This window comes from Sitophilus oryzae, unplaced genomic scaffold (genome assembly GCF_002938485.1).
Source record: "Sitophilus oryzae breed Bouriz unplaced genomic scaffold, Soryzae_2.0 scaffold_1188_pilon_pilon, whole genome shotgun sequence".
Taxonomy (NCBI): Eukaryota; Metazoa; Arthropoda; class Insecta; order Coleoptera; family Curculionidae; genus Sitophilus; species Sitophilus oryzae.
The window spans coordinates 730,012-752,069 of record NW_022145824.1 but is presented as its reverse complement, the minus strand read 5'-3'; the positions used below and the strand labels follow the sequence as shown (position 1 = coordinate 752,069).

At 31.0% G+C, this 22,058-nt stretch overlaps 3 protein-coding genes across 5 annotated transcripts in view; all 3 read right to left on the bottom strand.

Moving 5' to 3' along the window:
* LOC115891600 (adenylate cyclase type 8-like) overlaps positions 1-22,058 on the bottom strand; it is a 286,870-nt gene that overhangs the window by 106,112 nt on the left and 158,700 nt on the right. The window lies entirely within an intron of this gene.
* Positions 339-2,577, bottom strand: LOC115891609. The gene has a single exon (XM_030912121.1). The coding sequence runs from the start codon at positions 2,529-2,531 to the stop codon at positions 417-419; it is 2,115 nt and encodes a 704-aa protein (XP_030767981.1). The 5' UTR covers positions 2,532-2,577; the 3' UTR covers positions 339-416.
* On the bottom strand, positions 11,112-16,201 carry LOC115891616. 2 transcript variants are annotated; one of them, XM_030912130.1, is made up of 4 exons: positions 16,121-16,201; positions 15,943-16,049; positions 12,524-12,586; positions 11,112-12,465 (listed from the first exon to the last, which is right to left on the bottom strand). In XM_030912130.1, the coding sequence occupies exon 4, from the start codon at positions 12,462-12,464 to the stop codon at positions 11,205-11,207; it is 1,260 nt and encodes a 419-aa protein (XP_030767990.1). In that variant the 5' UTR covers position 12,465; positions 12,524-12,586; positions 15,943-16,049; positions 16,121-16,201; the 3' UTR covers positions 11,112-11,204. The 2 variants fall into 2 exon arrangements, with proteins under 2 accessions (XP_030767990.1, XP_030767989.1); XM_030912129.1 differs by lacking the exons at positions 15,943-16,049; positions 16,121-16,201 and adding an exon at positions 15,817-15,843.

The window sequence follows — 22,058 nt, the reverse complement described above, 5'->3', positions numbered from 1 at the left end:
AACATTAAAATGAAGACAATATGTTTCTTTTATTGAGATCTTACCAACCCTGAAAATATTTGCATTTATTTAACACTCACCTTGTATATACGCTCAATTTGTTCATATTAGTTTATCTGCTGATGATGCTAACATGGTTAGAGAAACGCGCCTTCAGTGTTAAAATTAAAGTGGTGTGGTATATATTGTAGTTAATTTAGTAATTATGTGTTCCATTTTTAAATTATTTTCATATTGATTAAGTCCATAATAGTGTTATATTTGTTCATTAAAAATGCACGAAAAAAAATATTCTTTTTTAGACTTATTGATAAAAGTCTAAGCATTATTTGACACACTTTTCTTTTCTATAACTTTATTAAGAACATATTTTTACAATTTTATAAAATGAAAGGTTACAAAAATTAATTTATACTCTAGTGATCTTCAGCAATAAAATCCATAATATCTCGAACCATATCTTTCATGCACTTGTTATAATACTCATCATTCCACACCAAATCAATTAAAGCTCTTCTGTTTTTATTAACATAATAATCAAACTTCTCTGGATTAAAAAATACATCTTCCCTAATCTTAGGCTGTAATTTCGCCATGTGAACTATCATACAAGTAGCTGATAGGACAGCTGATTTAATATATTTGATACTTTCATTAAACTCATCTCTTGGAAAAACTTCTTCGGGATCGTAATGGAAATCTTTTAAATATTTGCTAATGTCCTGATAATATTCCTCGACAAGCTGATCGATATATTTCAATCTCGTGTCTCTCGATGAACAAGAATAAATAAAAAACAATAATTCAAACACTGGAGGTATGTAACGTAAAATTTGGAAATCGACTAAGATAGCTTTGAATACAGCATCGTTTTCGTCAAAATGGAATAACATGTTTCCTAAATGCATATCTCCATGGTTCATTACGTTTCTAAACTTTTCAGATGTTAGAATCTTTTTAAATAACGATTCGTACATTTCATCCGTCCTGTGATAAATTTCATCTTGTGTCAAATTACTTTTTGCTGTGATCTCTGGACAGAGATCTAAAATATAATGTATAGCGTCTTTAGTACCATTGAAAATTTTTCCTATTTGGGTTTCTTTATCATCTATGTATATGGTTTCCGTAAATTTTTCCGGATAAAGTTCATCCATTCGAACCCTTTTTCCATTACTTCTCGACAAATTTTCTTCTAAAATTAACGTTGATACAGCGAACTTAGCCAACAACGATACTACCGCTTTCAATTTGTGAAAATCCAGGTTTTGATTTACTTCCATCCCGCGGAATCCAACCTTTGCCAGGTCTTCTAATACTATCAACCATTTTGCTCTGCTCAAAAAGCATTGGGGTGCGAAGTCTAGTATATCCTTTAAACCATGTTCTTCATATAAGGGTAAAAGCGTGTAATAGAAGAAATGCTCTTTCTCAGCTGGACCACTTTCAACGATATCTCTCAAAAATTCGGTGTGAGGAATAATGACTTTGACAAATAGGTGCAGAGTATTACTTTCGCCTTTACGGGTAACTTTGATAGTTAAATTGAAATACTGTCCTAAATGGCCGTTTTTAGTGTCCAACTTTTTCATATCATAGTCGTCCAGTCTATATTCCTTGGAATGGAACTTGTTCTCGACAATGTCATAAATGTCTTCTTGGTTAATAAGTGGATTCTTTAGAAACCGCGATGTGTTTGAAATAAGGTCTTCAGATGCTTGTGAATTAATCACGATTTGAAATTTTACTATGGGGAGTAAGACTCTGACTGATGTTTCTCTGTAATAAGTTGTTAGCTTTGATGAATATTCTGGAAAGTAATTTTCTATCGATGTCGTCAGTTGCTGGAAATAAACATCAAGGAGCTCAGAAAAATGCTTTCGTCGAAATTCTTCGGTAGTACAAATAAAAATGTACAGCAAGGCATCGTATACAGGAGGAACAGCTTTATCGTTCCAAGATTTTAAATTAGCATTTTCTTTGTTTCTTACAGGAAATCCAACACTGTTTACTAGTAAACCAGCTGTAAATATTTTCCCGCCATCTACCTCCAAACATTTTACTGCGGTATCTAAATTGTCTTTATAGGAATCTGTAAATATATTCGTTGAAATTGCTGTGTCAAGTAGATGTCGTAACTCATAACTTTCAGTCTCCCGTGGTGTTTCTTCGGAAGCTAGATTTCGTGATTGGTAAATAGCTAAAGCCTTCAAAATATCTTTCATGTAAATTGTTAAGCTTTGTATTTCTGTGCTGGTCCTTTCAAATGCTATATATTTTTCTGTGTTTTTACCTTGAAAAGTGAATACCGGAGGTAGTGTGGAAATTTCTCTAATATCACCATATCCTTTGATTTTATTTGAACTGATTGCTTTTACTACCACGTATTGTTTCGCTCCCGTACCGAACTCGATATCAAGAATAGAAAAACCTTGTTCGTTTTTGCACTGTTGTAACGTAACATTAAAGCGCGAGTCGTTGGGTATTTCAAACACACTTCGAAGCGTACTTGTTATGTCGGGAGAAGTCATTTTAAACTGATGAATCTTGTTGTAGTCTACTGAATATATACATTTAGTATCTGTATCTAAATAAAGAATAGGTACCAAAATTTTTATCGTAACGGATAATCTTATGCTTATATTGATTTACCTGTTATTTATCAATGATTAATAGATATTTATGTAGTATTGTATAAAATGCGTGTATTATATTAATTGATAAAATCTAATTAATATGTGACTCATAATATCCTTATGTCGATAAACAAAAGTATGTGTCATAGTTTTAGGAAAAAAATAATATAGCCGATAAATCAAATTATAATATTGTGTTAAAGTATAGAGCTTATGTAAAAAAATGTTAAAGACACGTTTTTCGGAAAGCAAGAATTTGCTCAATTAGGAACGATTACTTGGGAGTGTTTGAGAAAATGTCTGAAATATTTCTTTTTCCCATTTTTGTTTCTCTGTTTTACGACTCAGGTAAGATTTCGTATGGCATATCATTGTACTCTGGAGACCGAGTTCTTTCAAAACTTGAAATACAAATTGCAGGTCTGTATTTAAAAAAATAAGTTGGGCTTTGTATCCCACAAACTATCAGCTAATTTGAAAATCTAAAAATACTATCAGATAGCCCTAATAAAGTGACTATGGGAATGTGCAATTAGTTTTTTGATTTTCTAAAAAGTAATGACAGGAAAAAATATAATCTTCAAAAAATCATATTTTCAAAAAAACTCCGCAATCCTTGAAATTTTTTTACGGCATCTTGGTGAACATCTCAAAGAGCAACTTTGCCTCAATTTAAAACCATGTTTGTATCTATTACGTTTACCGAGATATCAATGCTCGTACCTCGAATTTGTAGCACCCTGTATATATATCCGTCATGCGTCGTCGCTTGTTGTTCTTAAACAGTCTTATGTTTTTTTTTCCAAAAATGACAGATCATATTCCAATATGATTGAAGTGACGAGTATCTCGACTTAAGATTTTTGTAACTTGTCAAGCTTTTATCAAATTAAAGGTTATAATTTGTGCCAAATTATGCGAAACAAACGGTGTTCTGGAAAATAATAAATATTTCCCAAGTAGCATTTTTGGACATTTTACGTAGTGTTTCTAATAATTATTGTGTCTGTTTCTTGACACAAAAGGGAAGCCACAAATAGGAAACATTTTCGAAACCTATATATTTTATATGGCTTGACATGTATTTCCAATGTGGTGGCACTAGCCGTTTCCTCAAATGTTTCGATGCGGAATCAAAATTTTTAGAGGAACGGTTTCGAAACATTTTCTGCAATTTGTGTCCAAGTTTTCAGAAGCCACTGTTTCTAATTTGATTTCTTTTCATATTTTGAAATAATCATTCGTAACTAAAATAAAATTATATTAATTTCCTGCTTTGCATTCCAATTGTATCAACTTATTTCTTTGTAAAATAAAATAAACTCTTTGAAATAAAAATGACAGACACATCTATCGCTGTAAAGGGTTTTGGTATTGGAGAGACTATATTAAATTGAAAAATTTTAATGAGACCTATGTATATATCTCTCCATTAATGTTCTTTTCAGACAAAATAAAACAACAGTCTATCTTCAATGCATTCAAATATTTAACTATAAATTCCGGACACGTATTTTGCTAACCATGTAAGCATTATCAGAAATCCAGGGCAAAATATATAGACTTTGTGTATACATATATATATATATATATATATATATATATATATATATATATATATATATATATATATATATATATATATATATATATATATATATATATATATATATATATATATATATATATTAGTCGGTTTAGAACGTTTATCTACGTTGTCCGATACCCAATTTCCAGCCTGTTCTATTCGTACAATCCTCTGTTGACAGGTTTCTTTCATCTTATCTTTGACTCTGACCTCTGACTCATCGCTTTGTGTACGCTTTTTTGCCATTCCAGGTTTGGTCTTCCCTGTTTTCTTCTGCCCTTTGGTTGCCAATTGATTATTTTCTTGGGCCATCTAGTGTCCTTCATTCGTTCTACATGTCCGTACCAGATCAGCTGCTTTTTCTCTATATCCTGTGTTATCGTACCTTCTATACCCATTTGTTGTTTTATGGTATTATTTCTTATTCGTTGTTGTCTTGAAATTCCCATTGATCTTCGAATGACATCCATTTCTACGGCCTCTATCCTCTTCTTGTATCTCTCAGTTATTCTCCATGTTTCTGCTCCATACAGGAGGTTGCTCTTTATCATGGTTTCATATATATTGAATTTTCTTCGCTTTGTTATTGATTTGCTCCATAAGATGCCATTTTGACATCCGATTATTTTTTTCGCGTTGATAATCCTTTTCTCTACTTCTCTGCCGTCAGTTCCAGTGTTCCAGTGTGTTCCAGTATAGACTTTGTCCAGAGTACAAAATTAGGTCTTTTAGTGTGTTGTGGTGAACTAGTTTTATTTCGTTGTTGTAACGTCAAAAGTTCCAACCTCAAATGTATTCTATTCAGTAGTTTTTAAAAAGAAACAGTTTTTGTTGAAAATACAATATCGAGAAAAATAAATAACGAATGAAGATATGAAGACAAAAATCAACTTCCAAATAACTCAGAAGTGATATTCAATTATTCAATTCCTTTTTTTACTAAGAAAACATTAAATTTTGATGAACCCCCTCATAACTATGTATATTTTGAACCTTAAACTTTGAAATCTATTGGATAAAAAGCCATGAAATGGAAGTCTCTGCGGCTTGTGCGCATATATTGTCATTCTGTAAATTAATGAAAATTGATAATATAACAATTTACTCAAAAATAAAAAACAAACAAGAGGATACTCACAATTTGTATCATAAGAGAGATTATATTAAATTAAAACTTCTAATTAAAATTTAGGTCGAATAATTAAATCTGCATATTTCTTTTACATAATAATATGTTTATAAGTTCGTCATTTTATAGACATTTAATAATTGAGTAACGTCAGTAGTTCTAATAATATTTTCAAATGACATGATTACCTTAACCTTGGACGTTGCCAAGGATAATTTATCTATTACGATCTGTCTATTAAACCAGCTATATCAATTGATATTTAACATAACCAAATATAGTAGCACACTTGATATGTATATAAATAATTCACAATTGCGCCACATATTAACTAGTGATTTGGTTAAGATGCATCTCTAGGAATATCGTCATTAACACATTAGATAAAATTTGACAACAACGATTGTCAAATGGCAAAAGAAATATTTCAAACATTTTCTCAAACACTCCCAAGTAATCGTTCCTAATTGAGCAAATTCTTGCTTTCCGAAAAACGTGTCTTTAACATTTTTTACATAAGCTCTATACTTTAACACAATATTATAATTTGATTTATCGCCTAATTTATCGTCTGATTTATAAGCTTATAATTTGACTTTAGCTAAATTATTTGACTTTGTAGTATACCTTTCTAAATTAAAAATTAATGTTTCCATCTGTCAGTTATACGAGGGAACAATAATTTTTGAATACCTGGTAAAAGTTTGAAAAACCATGTGGAATGAGTTAAAAAACCACGAGGAATTTGAAAATAATTTTATTATATCGGTGCATGTTTTCTCGATAGTTAATTTTTTTAATATATAATTGCAGCAAATCTATAGTTTCGTACATGCGTTTTTGTCTTTATTGCCTCGAGGTGTTTAAGTAAAGAAATGGCATGACATCGTGCGCTGGAAGAACATAAAGACCACTTCGAAAATCCACCAGCTAACAATAAACAACCGCATCATTTTTCTTTAACATATCATTTAAAGCTCAAATATCACCGTGGCACAATACATTACAATGCTTTTTGGATGGTTCAACTTGTCGATAAATTTTATATATAGATATGTTTATAGAAAATCTAGGAACTAGTGGGGTTGCAGTCGGAAGGGTTTGGACTAGCAACTCAACTCAGTTGCTTTGCGCCTACATGCCTTAGATTGAGATGCAATTGAAATGTGCTCGAATATCTCGCAAGTATTTACAACGTTTTATTTAATAATCAGGCGGCTTAATTGCCCCAAGATATAGTCTGTGAAACGAATATCTTTGAATTTGACAGTTCCAGCGGGCTTTTCTAGTGTTAATTTTATTAGGTTAGCAACTTGCGGCCATGCTGACGCAATGCCGTCTCTAATAGAACAGCCTCGAAGAGAGATTTATAACGTCACGCTAGTTAAATACTACGGATTAATAAATATCTTGTAGAATACATGGAAAACATAATAATTCCTCGTATTTTTGGTTTGTATTTTAAAAATGATATAGTTTACATGAAATATACATAATATACAGTTAATAAATACAATATATATATACCTATTTATAGTAATAAATAACTTTCGCAAATAAACCAAATAAACTATGAACCATACAAATGCAGCAAATGTTTTACAATATACAAATAATGAATAGGTACATAAGATAATGGGTAAAATGTAAAATATATTTTAAATTTTGGTGTTTGAAAATCGATCTAATTTAACAAACAACATTCAATATCTACTACTTACTATGGCTGAAATCGTATTCCATAGTCAATGTAGATAGTTTTAGTGTCAAGAATAATAACTTAAAAAATACGTGGTCATCTTTTGAGAAGTTTATGTTAGTTTATTAATTGCAGTAAACATTATGTGGTGTGAATATTTTATATGTAATTTTTTGGATTATATTCGACACTATTTTTTTCATATAACACAACTCTGCTGAAGGCTATAATGTTAGCCGAAACGTTTTTTTTAACCAAAAAGAAATAATGAAAAAACAAATGAAAACTTAATCAGCGTTTTTCCCGAACCTAAATCCCAAGAAAATAAAAAAATTTAGAATAATTTTACATATAAAATGACAGCGATCTTTATTTCATAGCCATCGCTGCAGCCTTTTTTCTATGATATTGTATTATTTGCAAATATAATTTTTCGAACATTGATACTGGCAAAATATACATATACATTTTGTGAATGCAAATAATAATACATCACTATTAGTAGATATTGAATGTTTTTTGTTAAATTAGATCGATTTTCAAACCCCAAAATTTAAAATATATTTCACATTTCACCCATTATCTTATGTACCTATTCATTATTTGTATATTGTAAAACATTTGCTGCATTTGTATGGTTCATAATTTATTTGCCAAAGTTATTTATTACTATAAATAGGTATATATATATTGTATTTATTAACTGTATATTACGTATATTTCATGAAAACTATATCATTTTTAAAATACAAACCAAAAATACGAGGAATTATTATGTTTTCCATGTATTCTACAACATATTTATTAATCCGTAGTATCTAACTAGCGTGACGTCATAAATCTCGCCGAGGCTGTTCTATCAGAGACGGCATTCGTCTGATATTTAGAAATGTCAAAAGCTGATGACATTTTACTTTTGACAATTGTGTTGATTTTTGTAAGAAGAGGAAGAACTGTCACTTGTTTTATTATTTTCCTTTTCTATTTCACGAAAGTAAAAAGAGTTACCTATCTGATTCGTTCAGGCACTCAATTTAAAGAATTTCAGTAACTTTTTGACAGAGGAATTTTATATTTACCATGTTGGTAAAAAATAACGGTCAAAATTCAAAGTTATTCATTTTATAGACTATAGCACTTAGTGTGGTTGACTGGTCAGTGATGTTTTTCCTGTGGAGATCCAATGTATCTCTCAAGCCTATTTTTTAATGTAGTTCTTAATGATGTTTTTTTTTTACCACGTTGATGTCCTGAGGATGGAATAAATAAATTCCGAAAGCTTGACTATTAACAAAATGTATTAATTCTAGTCCAAACCCTTCCGATTGCAACCCCACTAGTTCCTAGATTTTCTTTCTCGCTAGTCAGTCGATACTACTGTCTAATATTTTATATACACTCACCGGCAAAAAAAACCGGCCACTAAAACTAGTCCCAATTTCAGAGTTGGATTTCTCGCGAACCACCCATTAGATTTTGATGATTTTTTTTTTAAATTGTAAATTAATTCCTTCTTAACGGATGCTACGTCAGAAATTTTTATTCCGAATTTATTTTGAGCATATACAGGGCACAACAATAATACGAAGTTTTTTGCTCGAACTTTGTGACACCCTGTAGGGTGCAGCAGTTGTAGTAGCTATTGCTACTGCAACAGCTTTGTATGTATCAAATCACATTGTAGCCTCATCTTTTGTGAGCATTTTGTTTTTTTTTAATCACGACATTATGTCTGTATGTACTGGAGATACGCTGCTTTAAAACGAACGTCTCGGAAAAATGCTTTGCAGGCAAAACCGCTATCAAACCAATTCACATGTAAACGCGCAAACTGAAGACGTGCTCAACGATGTCTTGAAAGTAGCTGGGGTCCTGTGGCAGGCCTCCTTGCAGACAAGCTGTTTTCTTTTAGTCTTCGTTGGATTGTTCCCTCACTGACTTGAGTTTTACGCACGCTTTGTAGCAGATGTTGATTCTGAAACGCTGTAATTCTACGATTTCGTAAAGTATTCAAGACAATAAAGCGGTCGTCAATTGCATTTGTCTTCCGTTTTCTTCCGGAGCCCACTCGCCTGTTGAAATCTCCCGTTTCCATATACCGATTCCAGGCATCCTGGACTGTTGTTCGAGCCTTCGGCCATCCTCAATTAAAGCGACAATACGAGCAACATCCGTCACAGATAATGACATTTTTTAATTTGACAATCGTTGTTGTCATATTGCAAATACTCATAAATCCGTTTTCACCTATATCGCCTTGAACATAAAACTTTCTGCCTGCGAAACATTTTTCCGAGACGTTCATTTTAAAGCAGTGTATCTCCAATAAAAAGTGAGGTAATGTCGTGATTAAAATACAAAATGCTCACAACAAATGAGGCTACAATGTGATTTGATTTAGCAATAACTACTAGAGCTGCTGCACCCTACAAGGTGTTACAAAGTTCGGGCAAAAAATTCCGTCTTATTGTTGTCCCTGTATATGCTCAAACTAAATTCGGAATAAAAATTTCTGACGTAGCATCCGTTAAGAAGGAATTAATTTACAATTTAAAAAAAATCATCAAAATCTAATAAATGGTTCACGAGAAATCCAACTTTGAAATTGGGACTAGTTTTTAGTGGCCGGTTTTTTTGCCGGTGAGTTTATATTTAGAAATATTTTTTTCATGCCTTTCAAGAAGTTCTGACTACTCATTAAAGTTTCCGGCATTTGAAACAACCTTATTCAATAAAGAATCTTTGTTTGGAAAGTCGTCACTGTCACAATATAATCCTTTAATCTGTTTTCATTGCCATTTATTATTCTAAATATTTCTCCAAACCGATTGGACTTTTGTTCTTCGTCGATAAGGGAACTAGTGTGAAGTTGCGCTAGAGATTGCAGAACAACTAAAACAGTACTAAAATCGAAACACTTAGATTTATCTGGCATTTTATACCCTTCTTCTAGTAAATTATCCAGTAATAGATAATCATTCGATTTTAATAAATATTCAAGTTTATTTATGTAAAATTAGTGAATAAATAATGAATAATCGGATGAAAATGTGACATTAATTGAAGATATTGTCAAGCATATACAGTTGAAAATTTAATATAATTTTTCGAAAATGCAACTAGATTTAGAGAGAGATATTTGGTAAGAAATAATTTAAATATAAACACAACCTCTAGTTGGCCTTATAATATTCGGTTAATACGTTGTACCATTTGTAGAATTTTATTATATAGTTTCATTATTTTCAATTTGGAAAGCTATATCGCCTTACTTATGAGCGAATTTCATGTTGTTCAAATTTATATTTATTCGAAAAAACATACTTAAATTTTTATTAGTTTATTTCAATGTGATTTTGGTAAGTATGGTAGGTTATTTGAGTAAATATTTTATTTTTATTGAGACTATATTATCATAAAGAACATAAGTTATGGAAAATCTAGAGACCTGTACGATACATATCTCTTAGATTTTTTGTCCGTCGCCCAGCATTAGGCAGAAATCCTTCAGGTGAATGTGTTAAGACCTTTCATTTCTTCTGTATTTTACATATACCTTGCTTATTTTCTTATTAGATAAATCAAGCAGTTTTATTTTTATTTAGCTATTCACTATTTAAACTTTTCTTGGAATACCGATAAACGAGTCAAGACTATCCTATAAAGTTAAGATATTCTATTAACCTCAATGGTCTGTAAACTTTGCTAATACATTTAGATTTGTAGATTTATCAGTGTTTTCATAAAACCAGATAAAGTATTATCTAAATAATAATTAATCAAATTATGCGGCTTGTAAAAAGTAGACAGCTTTCAGAAATTTTATAAAGTTTATTATAAATCATAATATTATATTATTACATCTTGAAAAGTTGATTGTATAAAAATATTAGAGAATTTAATTCAAAATACTTTACAGTCGATTAAAACGATAGCCTGTTTGTTAGAATTATTTCAATTTCCAGGAAACAATTATTACTCTGTTTTTATATCATAATAATGGCACATAAGATTATTTAGCCAATATTTAAGGCTTATATTAAAATGATGTTACACAATGTAAAAATATATTTATTTTTATTTTGAATTACAAAAAGTACAAATATTTGCTGTGAGATTTTACTGAGTAAATACAGTTTTACGAACACATTGTTATGCTACTTGTTCACATTGTTCCCGAAGGTCTTCAATAGATTCCTTTGCTCGTTCAACGTACCACTTGTACTTCTGATTTTCATAAAATAAGATACTTCTATCACCTCTGAACACCTTATTATACAGCTCATTATCACACAGAAAATTTTCGACAATATCTCGATCTGCCAAGATTAATGGTATAATATTTGCAGCTAAAAGTACTCCAAACAACTTTTGTTCTTCACAGGAATCCAAAAAAGCATCAAATGTAATGATTTTATTTATTGCAAAGCCGGCGTTTTTCAGATATTTTTCTAAATAATTGTAGTAAATGCCGATAGCTTCGTACATGCGTTCTTGTCTTAATTGCCTTGAAGTGTTTAAGTACAGGAATGACATGACATCGTGCGCTGGAGGAACGTAACGACCACTTTGAAAATCTACCAGCTTACAAGAAACAACCGTACCATCTTCATTTTCCTTTAGCATGCAATTAGAAGCCCATAGATCACCGTGACACAATACATTACGGTGCTTTTTAGATGATTCAACTAGTCGGTAAATTCTCGGAAATAATTCTTCCACGCGTTTCATAAAGTTCTTACCATTCTTTAAAGTTTCCGGCATTTGAAACAACCTTATTTCACTTTGAATGCATTTGAAAGTTGCATCTACCGAATCTTTGTTTGGAAAGTCGTCACTGTCACAATATAACGTGTCCTTTAATCTCTCTTCATTTCCATGTAGTATTCTAAATATTTCTCCAGACCGATTGGACTTTTGTTCTTCGTAGATAAGGGAACTAGCATGAAGTTGCGCTAGAGATTCCAGAACAACCAAAACAGTACTAAAATCGAAACACTTAGATTTATCAGGCATTTTATACCCTTCTTCTAGTAAATTGTCTAGTAAAAGATAATTATTCGGTTGGTAAACATAGCACCGGGGAGTGCATTTAGTAATAATATCAATTTTATCGTTCCTAAAATCTGAAAATAAATCATATACAAATTCTTCTCTAGTAAACGAGCCAGCACCCTCAGCGAACCCTTTTAAGCACTCTTGTTTGGGGAACAATTTTGTAAAAAAGCTCACATTGATTTCATTATTCGAATCTCGATTGAGAACGTTGACCCTAACAAAACCATGATCTCCTAAAAGTCCTACTTTTTCTTCTACATAGCTAGTATCATAAGATAAAATCTCAAGGTTACTAGTGCCAAGTTTCGTAACTAAAGCTGTTAAAATATCATCTCTAGATATTTCAAGCGACATTCTAAAATTGAATTGTATTTTTATAGAAAAAATAGTTGTTAATTTGCATGCAAACCTACCTTAAGAATATTTTATAACCTTATATGGATAATTTTCGGTCAGTGCACACTCTAACGCTTTTTCTAAAAATTATGTATATTTCAAACATATAATTTTGCCATATTATTTCTTATCTATTTTCAATGATTCTGCTTATCTCTTATCAAATGTAAATATTTATTGTTCTTAATTACATAATTAAGAATGGTATTCACTCTGAACATCGTTTTTTAAACTTGTAAGATCATTCAAAAATTCTACCTAAATAAATAATCTATATGACCGCAATAGTGCGTCGGGCATCTGTAGCTCCTAGAATAAAAAACTTGAGAATTTTGTTTAAGTGTAAACCTAAAGTATGTACCAGGATGTATTTCAGGAAAATAGTTTAACTTCTATAGGGTGTTAAAAATTCTATAGGCTTCTTAAAAAAAATATTAAAAATACAAGAACTGTTCTGAAATAAAAATTATAATAGGTATTTGCTTTAGATGGTCTGTACTTACTTTGCTATAAATATGAAAATCGGAAATCATACAGGATGTTCAAGATTCTAGGCCAAACTTTCTAAAATATAAAATAATACTTCTTCGTTTTTTTTAATGGAACACCCTGTATATTATTTTTTTTTTTGAACAGACTGAGAATTAAAAAAATGAACATTTTTGTATTTAGAGTATGCGGTATTTGCGGTTTTATATTTTATATGGCATTTTCCACAGTAAATTTTTATCAAAGCCACCCAATGATTTTTCTCTCGTATTTTACCATTGAAAGCGCCATATTAAATAATACTGCGTGTATCTGCGAAACCGTTAAAAATTTTGAAATACTCTAAATACAATCTCTCCACCTAATAAAAAATAATATACAGGGTGTTCCATTTAAAAAAAAACAAAGAAAACGTATTTTATATTTTAGAAAGTTTGGCGTAGAATATTGAACATCCTGTATGATTTACGATTACCATATTTATAGCAAAGTAAGAACAGACCATCTAAAGTAAATACCTAATCTAGTTTTGATTTCAGAACAGTTCCTGTATTTTTAATATTTTTTTTAAGAAGGGCTCAAAAATATATACAGGGGGGTCCGAACTGTATTCCGGAAACTTATCAGCAGCATATTCTGTAGATAAAAATAAGTAAAAAAGTTCGTATAAATGTATGTCCTAAAATTCTTAGTTTCGGAGATACAGGGTGTAGAAGTTTCATTTTTATTTCGATTTGTTCCAAATAATTTCTGAAGTAACGTCAATATTTGGATGAAAATTGGTGTCTGGGAGTTTTTTGACATGAGAAATTTGATTTTGATGTCAATATCAATCCTACTAGTAGAGGGCGCCACCTACATATTTTTTAACTGGTTTGAAGACTAATAACTTTTTGTCCGTACCTGTTTAAAACTACTGAGTAAAAAAATATACATTTACGACACTTTTTACGTGAAACAGGTCTCTTGGTAAAAATCGCTACGAGTAACGGTTTTCGAGATATTTGGAATCGAAATTATCAATACCGGTCATGATTGACATAAATTAAACAGGTTGATTAAATAGTTATTAGACTGAAATGATAAATTTGAAATATTTTTGTGCCAAAAATTCAACAGAAACTGTTTTATCATCATTTTTTGCAGAAAAATTTATGATTAATTTAAAAAAATAAAAATTTCACAAATGTATTATCTCAGTGAAATATAACTATCTATTCAACGTGATTATTTTTCGTCAATAATGACATGTATTGACTATTTCATTTCTAAATATCTTAAGAACGGTTGCTCGTAGTGATTTTTACAAAGAGATATTTTTGACGTAAAAAGTCACAGAGATGTATATTTTTTCTCTCGGTAGTTTTATACAGGTACGAACAAAAAGTTATTACGCTTCAAAACAGTTAAAACACATGCAGGTGGCGCCATCTACTAGTAGGAGTGATATTGACATCAAAATCAAATTTATCATGTCAAAAAACTCCCAGATACCAATTTTCATCCAAATATTGATGTTACTACAGAAATTATTTAGAAAAAATCGAAATAAAAATGAAGCTTCTACTCCCTGTATCTCCGAAACTAAGCATTTAAGGACATAAATTTATACGAACTTTTTTACCTATTTTTATCTGCAGAATCTGCTGCCGAAGTTTCCGGAATACAGTTCGGACCACCCTGTATATTGAATTTATTTTTTAATATCTCTGAAACTATCGAAATATATTTATTCATATCTTAGGGTTATGTAAAGTGATCTGAAAGGAAGCCAAAAATGCAATAATATACAGGGTGTTCCATTTAAAAAAAAATCATCCAGGTCCACTCACACTTTTTTGAGCCACCCTATAGAAGTTAAAATATTTTCCTGAAATACATTCTGGTACATACTTTAGGTTTGCACCTTAAACAAAATTCTCACATTTTTTATTTAGCGGAGCTACAGATGCCCGACGCACTATTGCCGGATCCTGTATGTAGTTTAACAACAATAAAAATGACAATAAAAAAATTGTTAAGTCACTATGGGTGCATATGAAGTGAAACTTCCCACTAACAGCTCTTAAATTGAAAGACTTGAAGGACATATTTGGAAAAATGTAGTTTGAAATGTTGAAAAAGTAATAAATTAAAAGAATATTTTTACGCCTAGAAAATAGTTTTTTACGTGTAACAAATAGCTTTTAACGTGTCACAAATAGTTTTTTACTAGCAAAAAATATTTTTTTTTTGTGAAACAAATATTTTTTTACGTGTAACAAATAGTTCTTTACGTGTAACAAATAGTTTCATATTACGCGTAAAATAAAAAAATTAAATAGTTTTTACGTGTAACAAATACTTTCTTACGTGTAACAAATAGTTTTTAGGCGTAAAAAATAGTTTTATATGCGTAAAATAGTTTTATATGCGTAAAATATTTTTTACGCGTAAAAAGTAGTTTTTACGTGTAACAAATAGTTTTATACGCGTAAAATAAATAATAAAATAGTTTTTTTACGTGTAACAAATAGTTTTTTACTCGTAATAATTTGATTCACTTTCACAAAATTTGTATTAAAACATTTGAAATGTTGAAAAAGCAAAGAATATTTTTTTAAGCGTAGAAAATAGTATTTTACGTGTAACAAATAGCTTTTTACGTGTAACAAATAGCTCTATAAGCGCAAAAAACTATTTTTTGCACACAAAGTAGTTTTTTTGTAGTTGTAAAAAATAGTTTTATATGCGTAAAAATACTTTTTACACGTAAAAAGTAGTTTTACGTGTGACAAATAGTTTTATACGCATAAAATTAATAATAAAATAGTTTTTTTACCTGTAACAAATATTTTTTTTACTTGTAACAAATAGTATTTTACACGTAATAATTTCACGGAAGATTCACTTTCACAAAATTTGTATTAAAATATCAATATTTTTGATAAACATGTGGATTGCTCACCAATACAAGCTACGGCTGTCCTTGCCACTTTTCGTTACAACTAGCTCGTGTGTCACGGCCTTGTCTTGTTATTATGTTATTAAAACAAGTAAAGAAATCTTATCTCCCTATATAGTAAAGTTACATCATTATCAAAAGGAAATTCAGCATGTTGCATTTTTATAATGTATTTTCTTACCTTATAGGTACTACACAAAAATCATACGAAAATATACTTATTAAATCAGCTTTTAAATATAGTTTTTTTTCTTTAATTCGTAGTTAGTCGGACAGCTGGGGCTAGATATAGACTAAATAATGGTCTAGCTCTCCAAATAGACTATTAAAATAAATACAGGTTTTATAAGCTATTTAATGCCTACGAGGTGAACTTCATAACTTGAAATATATTCAGTTAAAGAGAGAAAGAGAGATAAACCGTGAAAAGTTTTTTTTTTATTTTTTCGGAAAATAGGTCGATTATTATTTGAAATTGCAGTATTTTTCACTCAAGAAAATTTTATACACTCCCAAATTTGGGATATTGTATTTATTTACCATCAAATTTTTTATCCAACCTTATTTTTGTTTATTATTAAACTTAACATCTACATACATAAGCTTGACGAATTTTAAATTTTTATTCCTATAAAAATGGAGGCCAATTATTGATGGCTTAAAAGAATGAATAATAAGAGAGGAATATAATTTATTTTCCGGCAAAGTAACCGACAATAGCTTTTATTGACTGAATCTATTACTGGTTAGAGAATCACCCTGTATATATCTATCTAAATATTGGAAATGCCAATTTAGAGTAAATAAAACTAGTCTATTTGCATGGATTTATGATCTAGCAACATAACGTTGAAAGCTGAACTCATTTGAATTTTTTTTATTTAATTTATTGTTTTAAAATGAGAATTAAGCACTATCTATAATTACATATTTTAAAATAAAATTTTGATATTTATTATCTTATAAATAAAAAAATGATCATGCTACAATTTATGTATATTTTTATACATATTTTTTATTACCCTTTATTACGCTGATTTATTAAGGCTGAAAATTTAATTATCTAGGAATAACAAGCTTTATGTGATTATTTAATTTATTACCACTCTATAAATTATCAAATAAAATCCCTATATTTTGCATTGTACATACTTATTACTTGACTTGAAATTATTGACAAAATGGTGAATGAGATTTGCTGGCTTTTTAATTTATTTATTCTTCAAAATAATAATATACCATTAAAATCAAAGGTTAAAATTACATACCCGCCAAATAGTACTAAAAAATAGTAAATAAACGAAGGTCTCTATGAGATCTATAAACAACTTTGATTTTAGAACACATTCTTTTTTAGGCTCTATATTAAATTTAACACACGTTACTGTTTCAGAACGAGATCTATCGATTAAAAATATTTTCAATATGGCGGCATTTCCGAAAATACCGTAAGTTGACAGCAACTTTCTTATTTTAAATGGCCATTATTCTTATTTAAACCCCCATTTTTTATTATATACTTAAATTCTCTGTATAATTTTATGAATTTTGATATCAAACACCATACCTAACATTAACCGTTTTTGAGAAAAAAAATATTTAAAATTTTTGGAGGAAAAAAATGTGTATGGTCTAAACGACAATTTTAGTGATTACCACAGCCACTGTGACATAAAGAGAAGAGATGGCTATCTATTTCAAAAATTAAATTGTTCGAATGTCATATATTATTGGCAGTAGCTGTGATGAAATTGAGAGATTAAAAAATTATCATAAGTCATTTTACTTTTAGCTTATGCCATCGACATATTGCAAGGTGATTAAAACATAAATTTATTTTAAATTTCATATATGTATTTAAATTGTTTAAATTCAATCGTAGATAGCTCGTTATCTTGCTACTATGACCTACCCGAAATTCAAGATGTATTCATTTTTCTGCTTTTAATGATACTGAATAGGTCCTAAATAACAGTGATTTAAAATATACCGGGTGTTTTTCAAAAGTGGCAAGAGGAAACAACCTCACCAAAAATCTAAATCCTATACGATGGCGGGACCAGGTCAAAGGGATGTATGGCTAGATAGAGGACTAGCCATTACTGGCCTCAACCTTGGGGCATCAAGGGGCACCCCATTGTATTTACCCCTTACTTCTGCATGCGGGGCTCTGTAAAAGTGGACCGACTATTCCTAGCGACTTATGGAAACACTATGAGATATAGTATTAAAAACACCACCGGTGAAGCTGTGGGGAAGCCCCCTAGCGACAATGGGAACATTACAAATGAAAGTTCCAAGGGACCAAATCCAAAGGAAACTACAGGAGGGGCGGCTGACACTTGCTTGGTATCATCCTCCACAAGTGGCACACAAACTTCTCCAGCAAGGGTCGGGAGCCTACCTAATAGATTCAATAAGAGACATAAGCTACCGTTTCGTCTACCCGGCCTGGGTCAACCAAGCGGGCTAGACGATCCTGAGAGTAGGTCTTAGCGGAGCAGAAGCACGGAGATACCTCCGACTGCTCAACGAAGGACTTGCGCCAGAGGAAGCAAAAGCGAAAACACTCCTCCGAAAAGAGGAGAGTAAAGATACCAAGAAACAACCTGAATCATCTTCATCAAAGGGCAAGAGAGGGAATGAGAACCTTTCACCTCTTCTCCGACAAGGAGAGAAAAAAGCCAGAATGGAAAGCCGTCCAACACCGGGAGGCAAGCAGGGACGTATCACTAGCTTTGCCGCTAAAGGATTTCCCAGAGGTTGCTCTAACCACCGACCAGCAAACATCTCTAGAAGAGGCTATACTGGACGAAGTAGTGGCGATCGGATCGCAACACAACGATCTACAAAATGTGGGTCAGCTGTGTTTTGCGGGGATACACTTTCGGATGGGCATGATCCTCATAGATTGTGTATCTCAAGAATCGGCGAATTGGTTGGTGGAAATCTCTCCTCAGCTTAAAAATTGGCAAGGGCCGGAACTGGTTGCAGTAAAGGGAGAAAACATCCCTAAAGGGGCGGCAATAACGGTCTTTCTGCCGAGGAGCAAGAAGAAAGACACCACCTAAGTGCTAACCTGCTGAGCCTTATCCAAGGTCAGAACTTCAATGTAAGGACATCGAGTTGGCGAGTCATCAACTCGAGGGAGGAGGGTCATTGTCAGGTCCTCACAATAGGAATTGACCTCAAATCCAAGGAGGCAATAGAGAAAGAGGGACATATCCTCTATTATAGACACGGGACAACACCGGTATCAAGTCTAAGGAGAGACCAAGTTAAAGAGGTAGAGAAAACGGAGACAGATCCTCCAGCCTCCACCTCACGGGTTCCTCAGCCGGAGGCAAGCTCCTCGACTGTGAAGAGCGGCACGGAGGGCCAAACTCCAACCGTGGAAGGGTGTGTACCCTCGGAGGAAGAACTGTTGTCAGAGGATGATGGGAAATACCCTGTCCCCTCTACAACAGGGGTCTGATGTGTTATAGATTGTGTGATGACTCAAGGAAGGGGGGCACACAATATATCTTTAAGGTCGCAGTGATTAACCCCCCTCTTACTACATTCTACATTCAAAAGTGGTTCACATCTATAACATTTTTCCAGACAAAAAAAACAAGATTCAGTATATTAGTATACTACTTAAATCAGGATTGATTGAGGTATTCAATTATTTGCTGTCAGTTCCTGTTTCACTGGGAATGTTGTGTTTGCACTTTATTTGTTTGTCTCAATAAAATAAAAAAGTTATAGGGGTGAGACACTTGTGAAAAACACCCGGTAGGTAATAAGGAAATCGGCAATCAGTAATACAAGAAAATTTATATTAACATTTCAAAAATAGGTACTTAAATTGAATTTTGACGGTCTTGACTTGACGATAACTGTTATTTTAATTTGAGTAATTTTGCCAACAACTAAAACCACAGTCACAGATCATACTGCTTAAATCAAAAAGTCTTTAGAAAAATAACTTGACTTGAAAGAGAATTATTTAAGTCAAAAATTTAAGAAATCATTTGAACTTCATGTTAATAATGACTTAAGACTTAAGTTTTAAGTATTTTTTAAACTGATTTGTTGCACCTCTGAAATCAACTGATGCATGCAATATGAACTGCGACATATTAAAAAAATATAATAAAAATATATTATTACGATGCAGTGCCGTTTTAACATTTTTTTATTATCATAATATGTCTATAGTTTTTTAATTCTTCACACTTTATACATTTATATAATTTAATTTTTTTTTTATTTTCCATTGTATATTTCTGATAAATAAACCACTTTTATTAAAGTTTATTTTATAAATCCGAACAAAAAGGAAAGGAAAGGTAAAAACAATACATATAAAATCCTTTGGTTTCATATATTATTTGCCATACACCTATTATTATTGTATTTTTCCTTGTTCTTTAGTTTATCTAAATTATCATATATCTAGAACTATTTTTTTTAGAAAAATGATGAGATAAATATACAGGGTGGTCCGAACTGTATTCCGGAAACTTCGGCAGCATATTCTGCAGATAAAAATAAGTAAAAAAGTTCGTATAAATATATGTCCTAAAATGCTTAGTTTCGGAGATACAGGGTGTGGAAATTTTATTTTTATTTCGATTTTTTCCAAATAATTTCTGAAGTGACGTCAATATTTGGATGAAAATTGGTGTCTGGGAGTTTTTTGACATGAGAAATTTGATTTTGATGTCAATATAAACTTAGTAGTAGAGGGCGCCACCTACATATTTTTTTAACTGGTTTGAAGAGCAGTAACTTTTCGTCCGTACCTGTATAAAATTACAGAGTAAAAAAATTTACATTTACGATATTTTTTACGTGATAACGCTCTCTTGGTAAAAATCGCTACGAGTAATGGGTTTCGAGATATTTGGAATCGAAATTATAAATACCGGTCATGATTGACATAAATTAAACATGTTGACTAAATAGTTATTAGACTGAAATCATAAATTTGAAATGTTTTTGTGCCAAAAGTGCAACAGAAACTGTTTTATCATCATTTTTTTTGCAGATAAATTTATGATTAATTTAAAAAAATAAAAATTTCCCAAATTTATTATTTCCGTGAAATAACCAAAGATATTTTTTAAGTATCTTTGTAAATAACTATCTACCCAACGTGTTTATTTTTCGTCAATAATGACATGTATTGACTATTTCCATTCTAAATATCTTAAGAACTGTTGCCTGTAGCGATTTTCACAAAGAGATATTTTTTACGTAGAAAGTCACAGAGATGTATATTTTTTTATTCGGTAGTTTTATACAGGTACGGGCAAAAAGTTATTACGCTTCAAAACAGTTAAAACATATGTAGGTGGCGCCCTCTACTAGTAGGAGTCATATTGACATAAAAATCAAATTTCTCATGTCAAAAAACTCCCCGACACCAATTTCCAACCAAATATTGACGTTACTTCACAATATATTTAGAAAAAATCGAAATAAAAATGAAACTTTTACACCCTGTATCTCTGAAACTAAGCATTTTAGGATACAATATTAATTTATACAAACTTTTTTACTTATTTTTATCTGCAGAATATGCTGCCGAAGTTTCCTGAAAACAGTTCGGACCACCCTGTATACTTATTCTACGTGCAACTGATTTATGATATTTAACTATGTCAACTCCCTTATCAACTATAATAATTAGTCGACTGAATTTAAAAACAGTTTATTTAAAAGCAGTAAATTATTTCTCTAAGGATTAAATCACATGTCTGAGTTTATAGTATATAAGTTAATGTATTTTTCCAATTATAAAATATTCGCGTTTGGTTTACATTTATCAAAATCCCCGAAAAATATCATATTTCAAACTAGAGGCACTCGAACTTTAACATCCTGTAGCTACGAAACAAATCAGAATAGGACCTATGTTGATATGAAAAATAAATCTTTTTTAGGTGAAGAATCTCCCCACGAGGAAATGGCACATGTTTTTTGAAACACCCTGTACCTTACCCTGTATTTCTGCTAAAATCAATTATATTTTGTCTTTTATTCTACATTCTTAGCTCAATTACAAAATAAGTTATATTCGTATTTATTAAGAACAATATCCAAAATAACCTTTATCTCAAAAATAATAA

What these genes read in the sequence shown, in the direction of transcription:
- LOC115891609 (XM_030912121.1), bottom strand. Translation starts at nt 2,531, where the DNA reads ATGACTTCTCCCGACATAACAAGTACGCTTCGAAGTGTGTTTGAAATA.
- LOC115891616 (XM_030912130.1), bottom strand. Translation starts at nt 12,464, where the DNA reads ATGTCGCTTGAAATATCTAGAGATGATATTTTAACAGCTTTAGTTACG.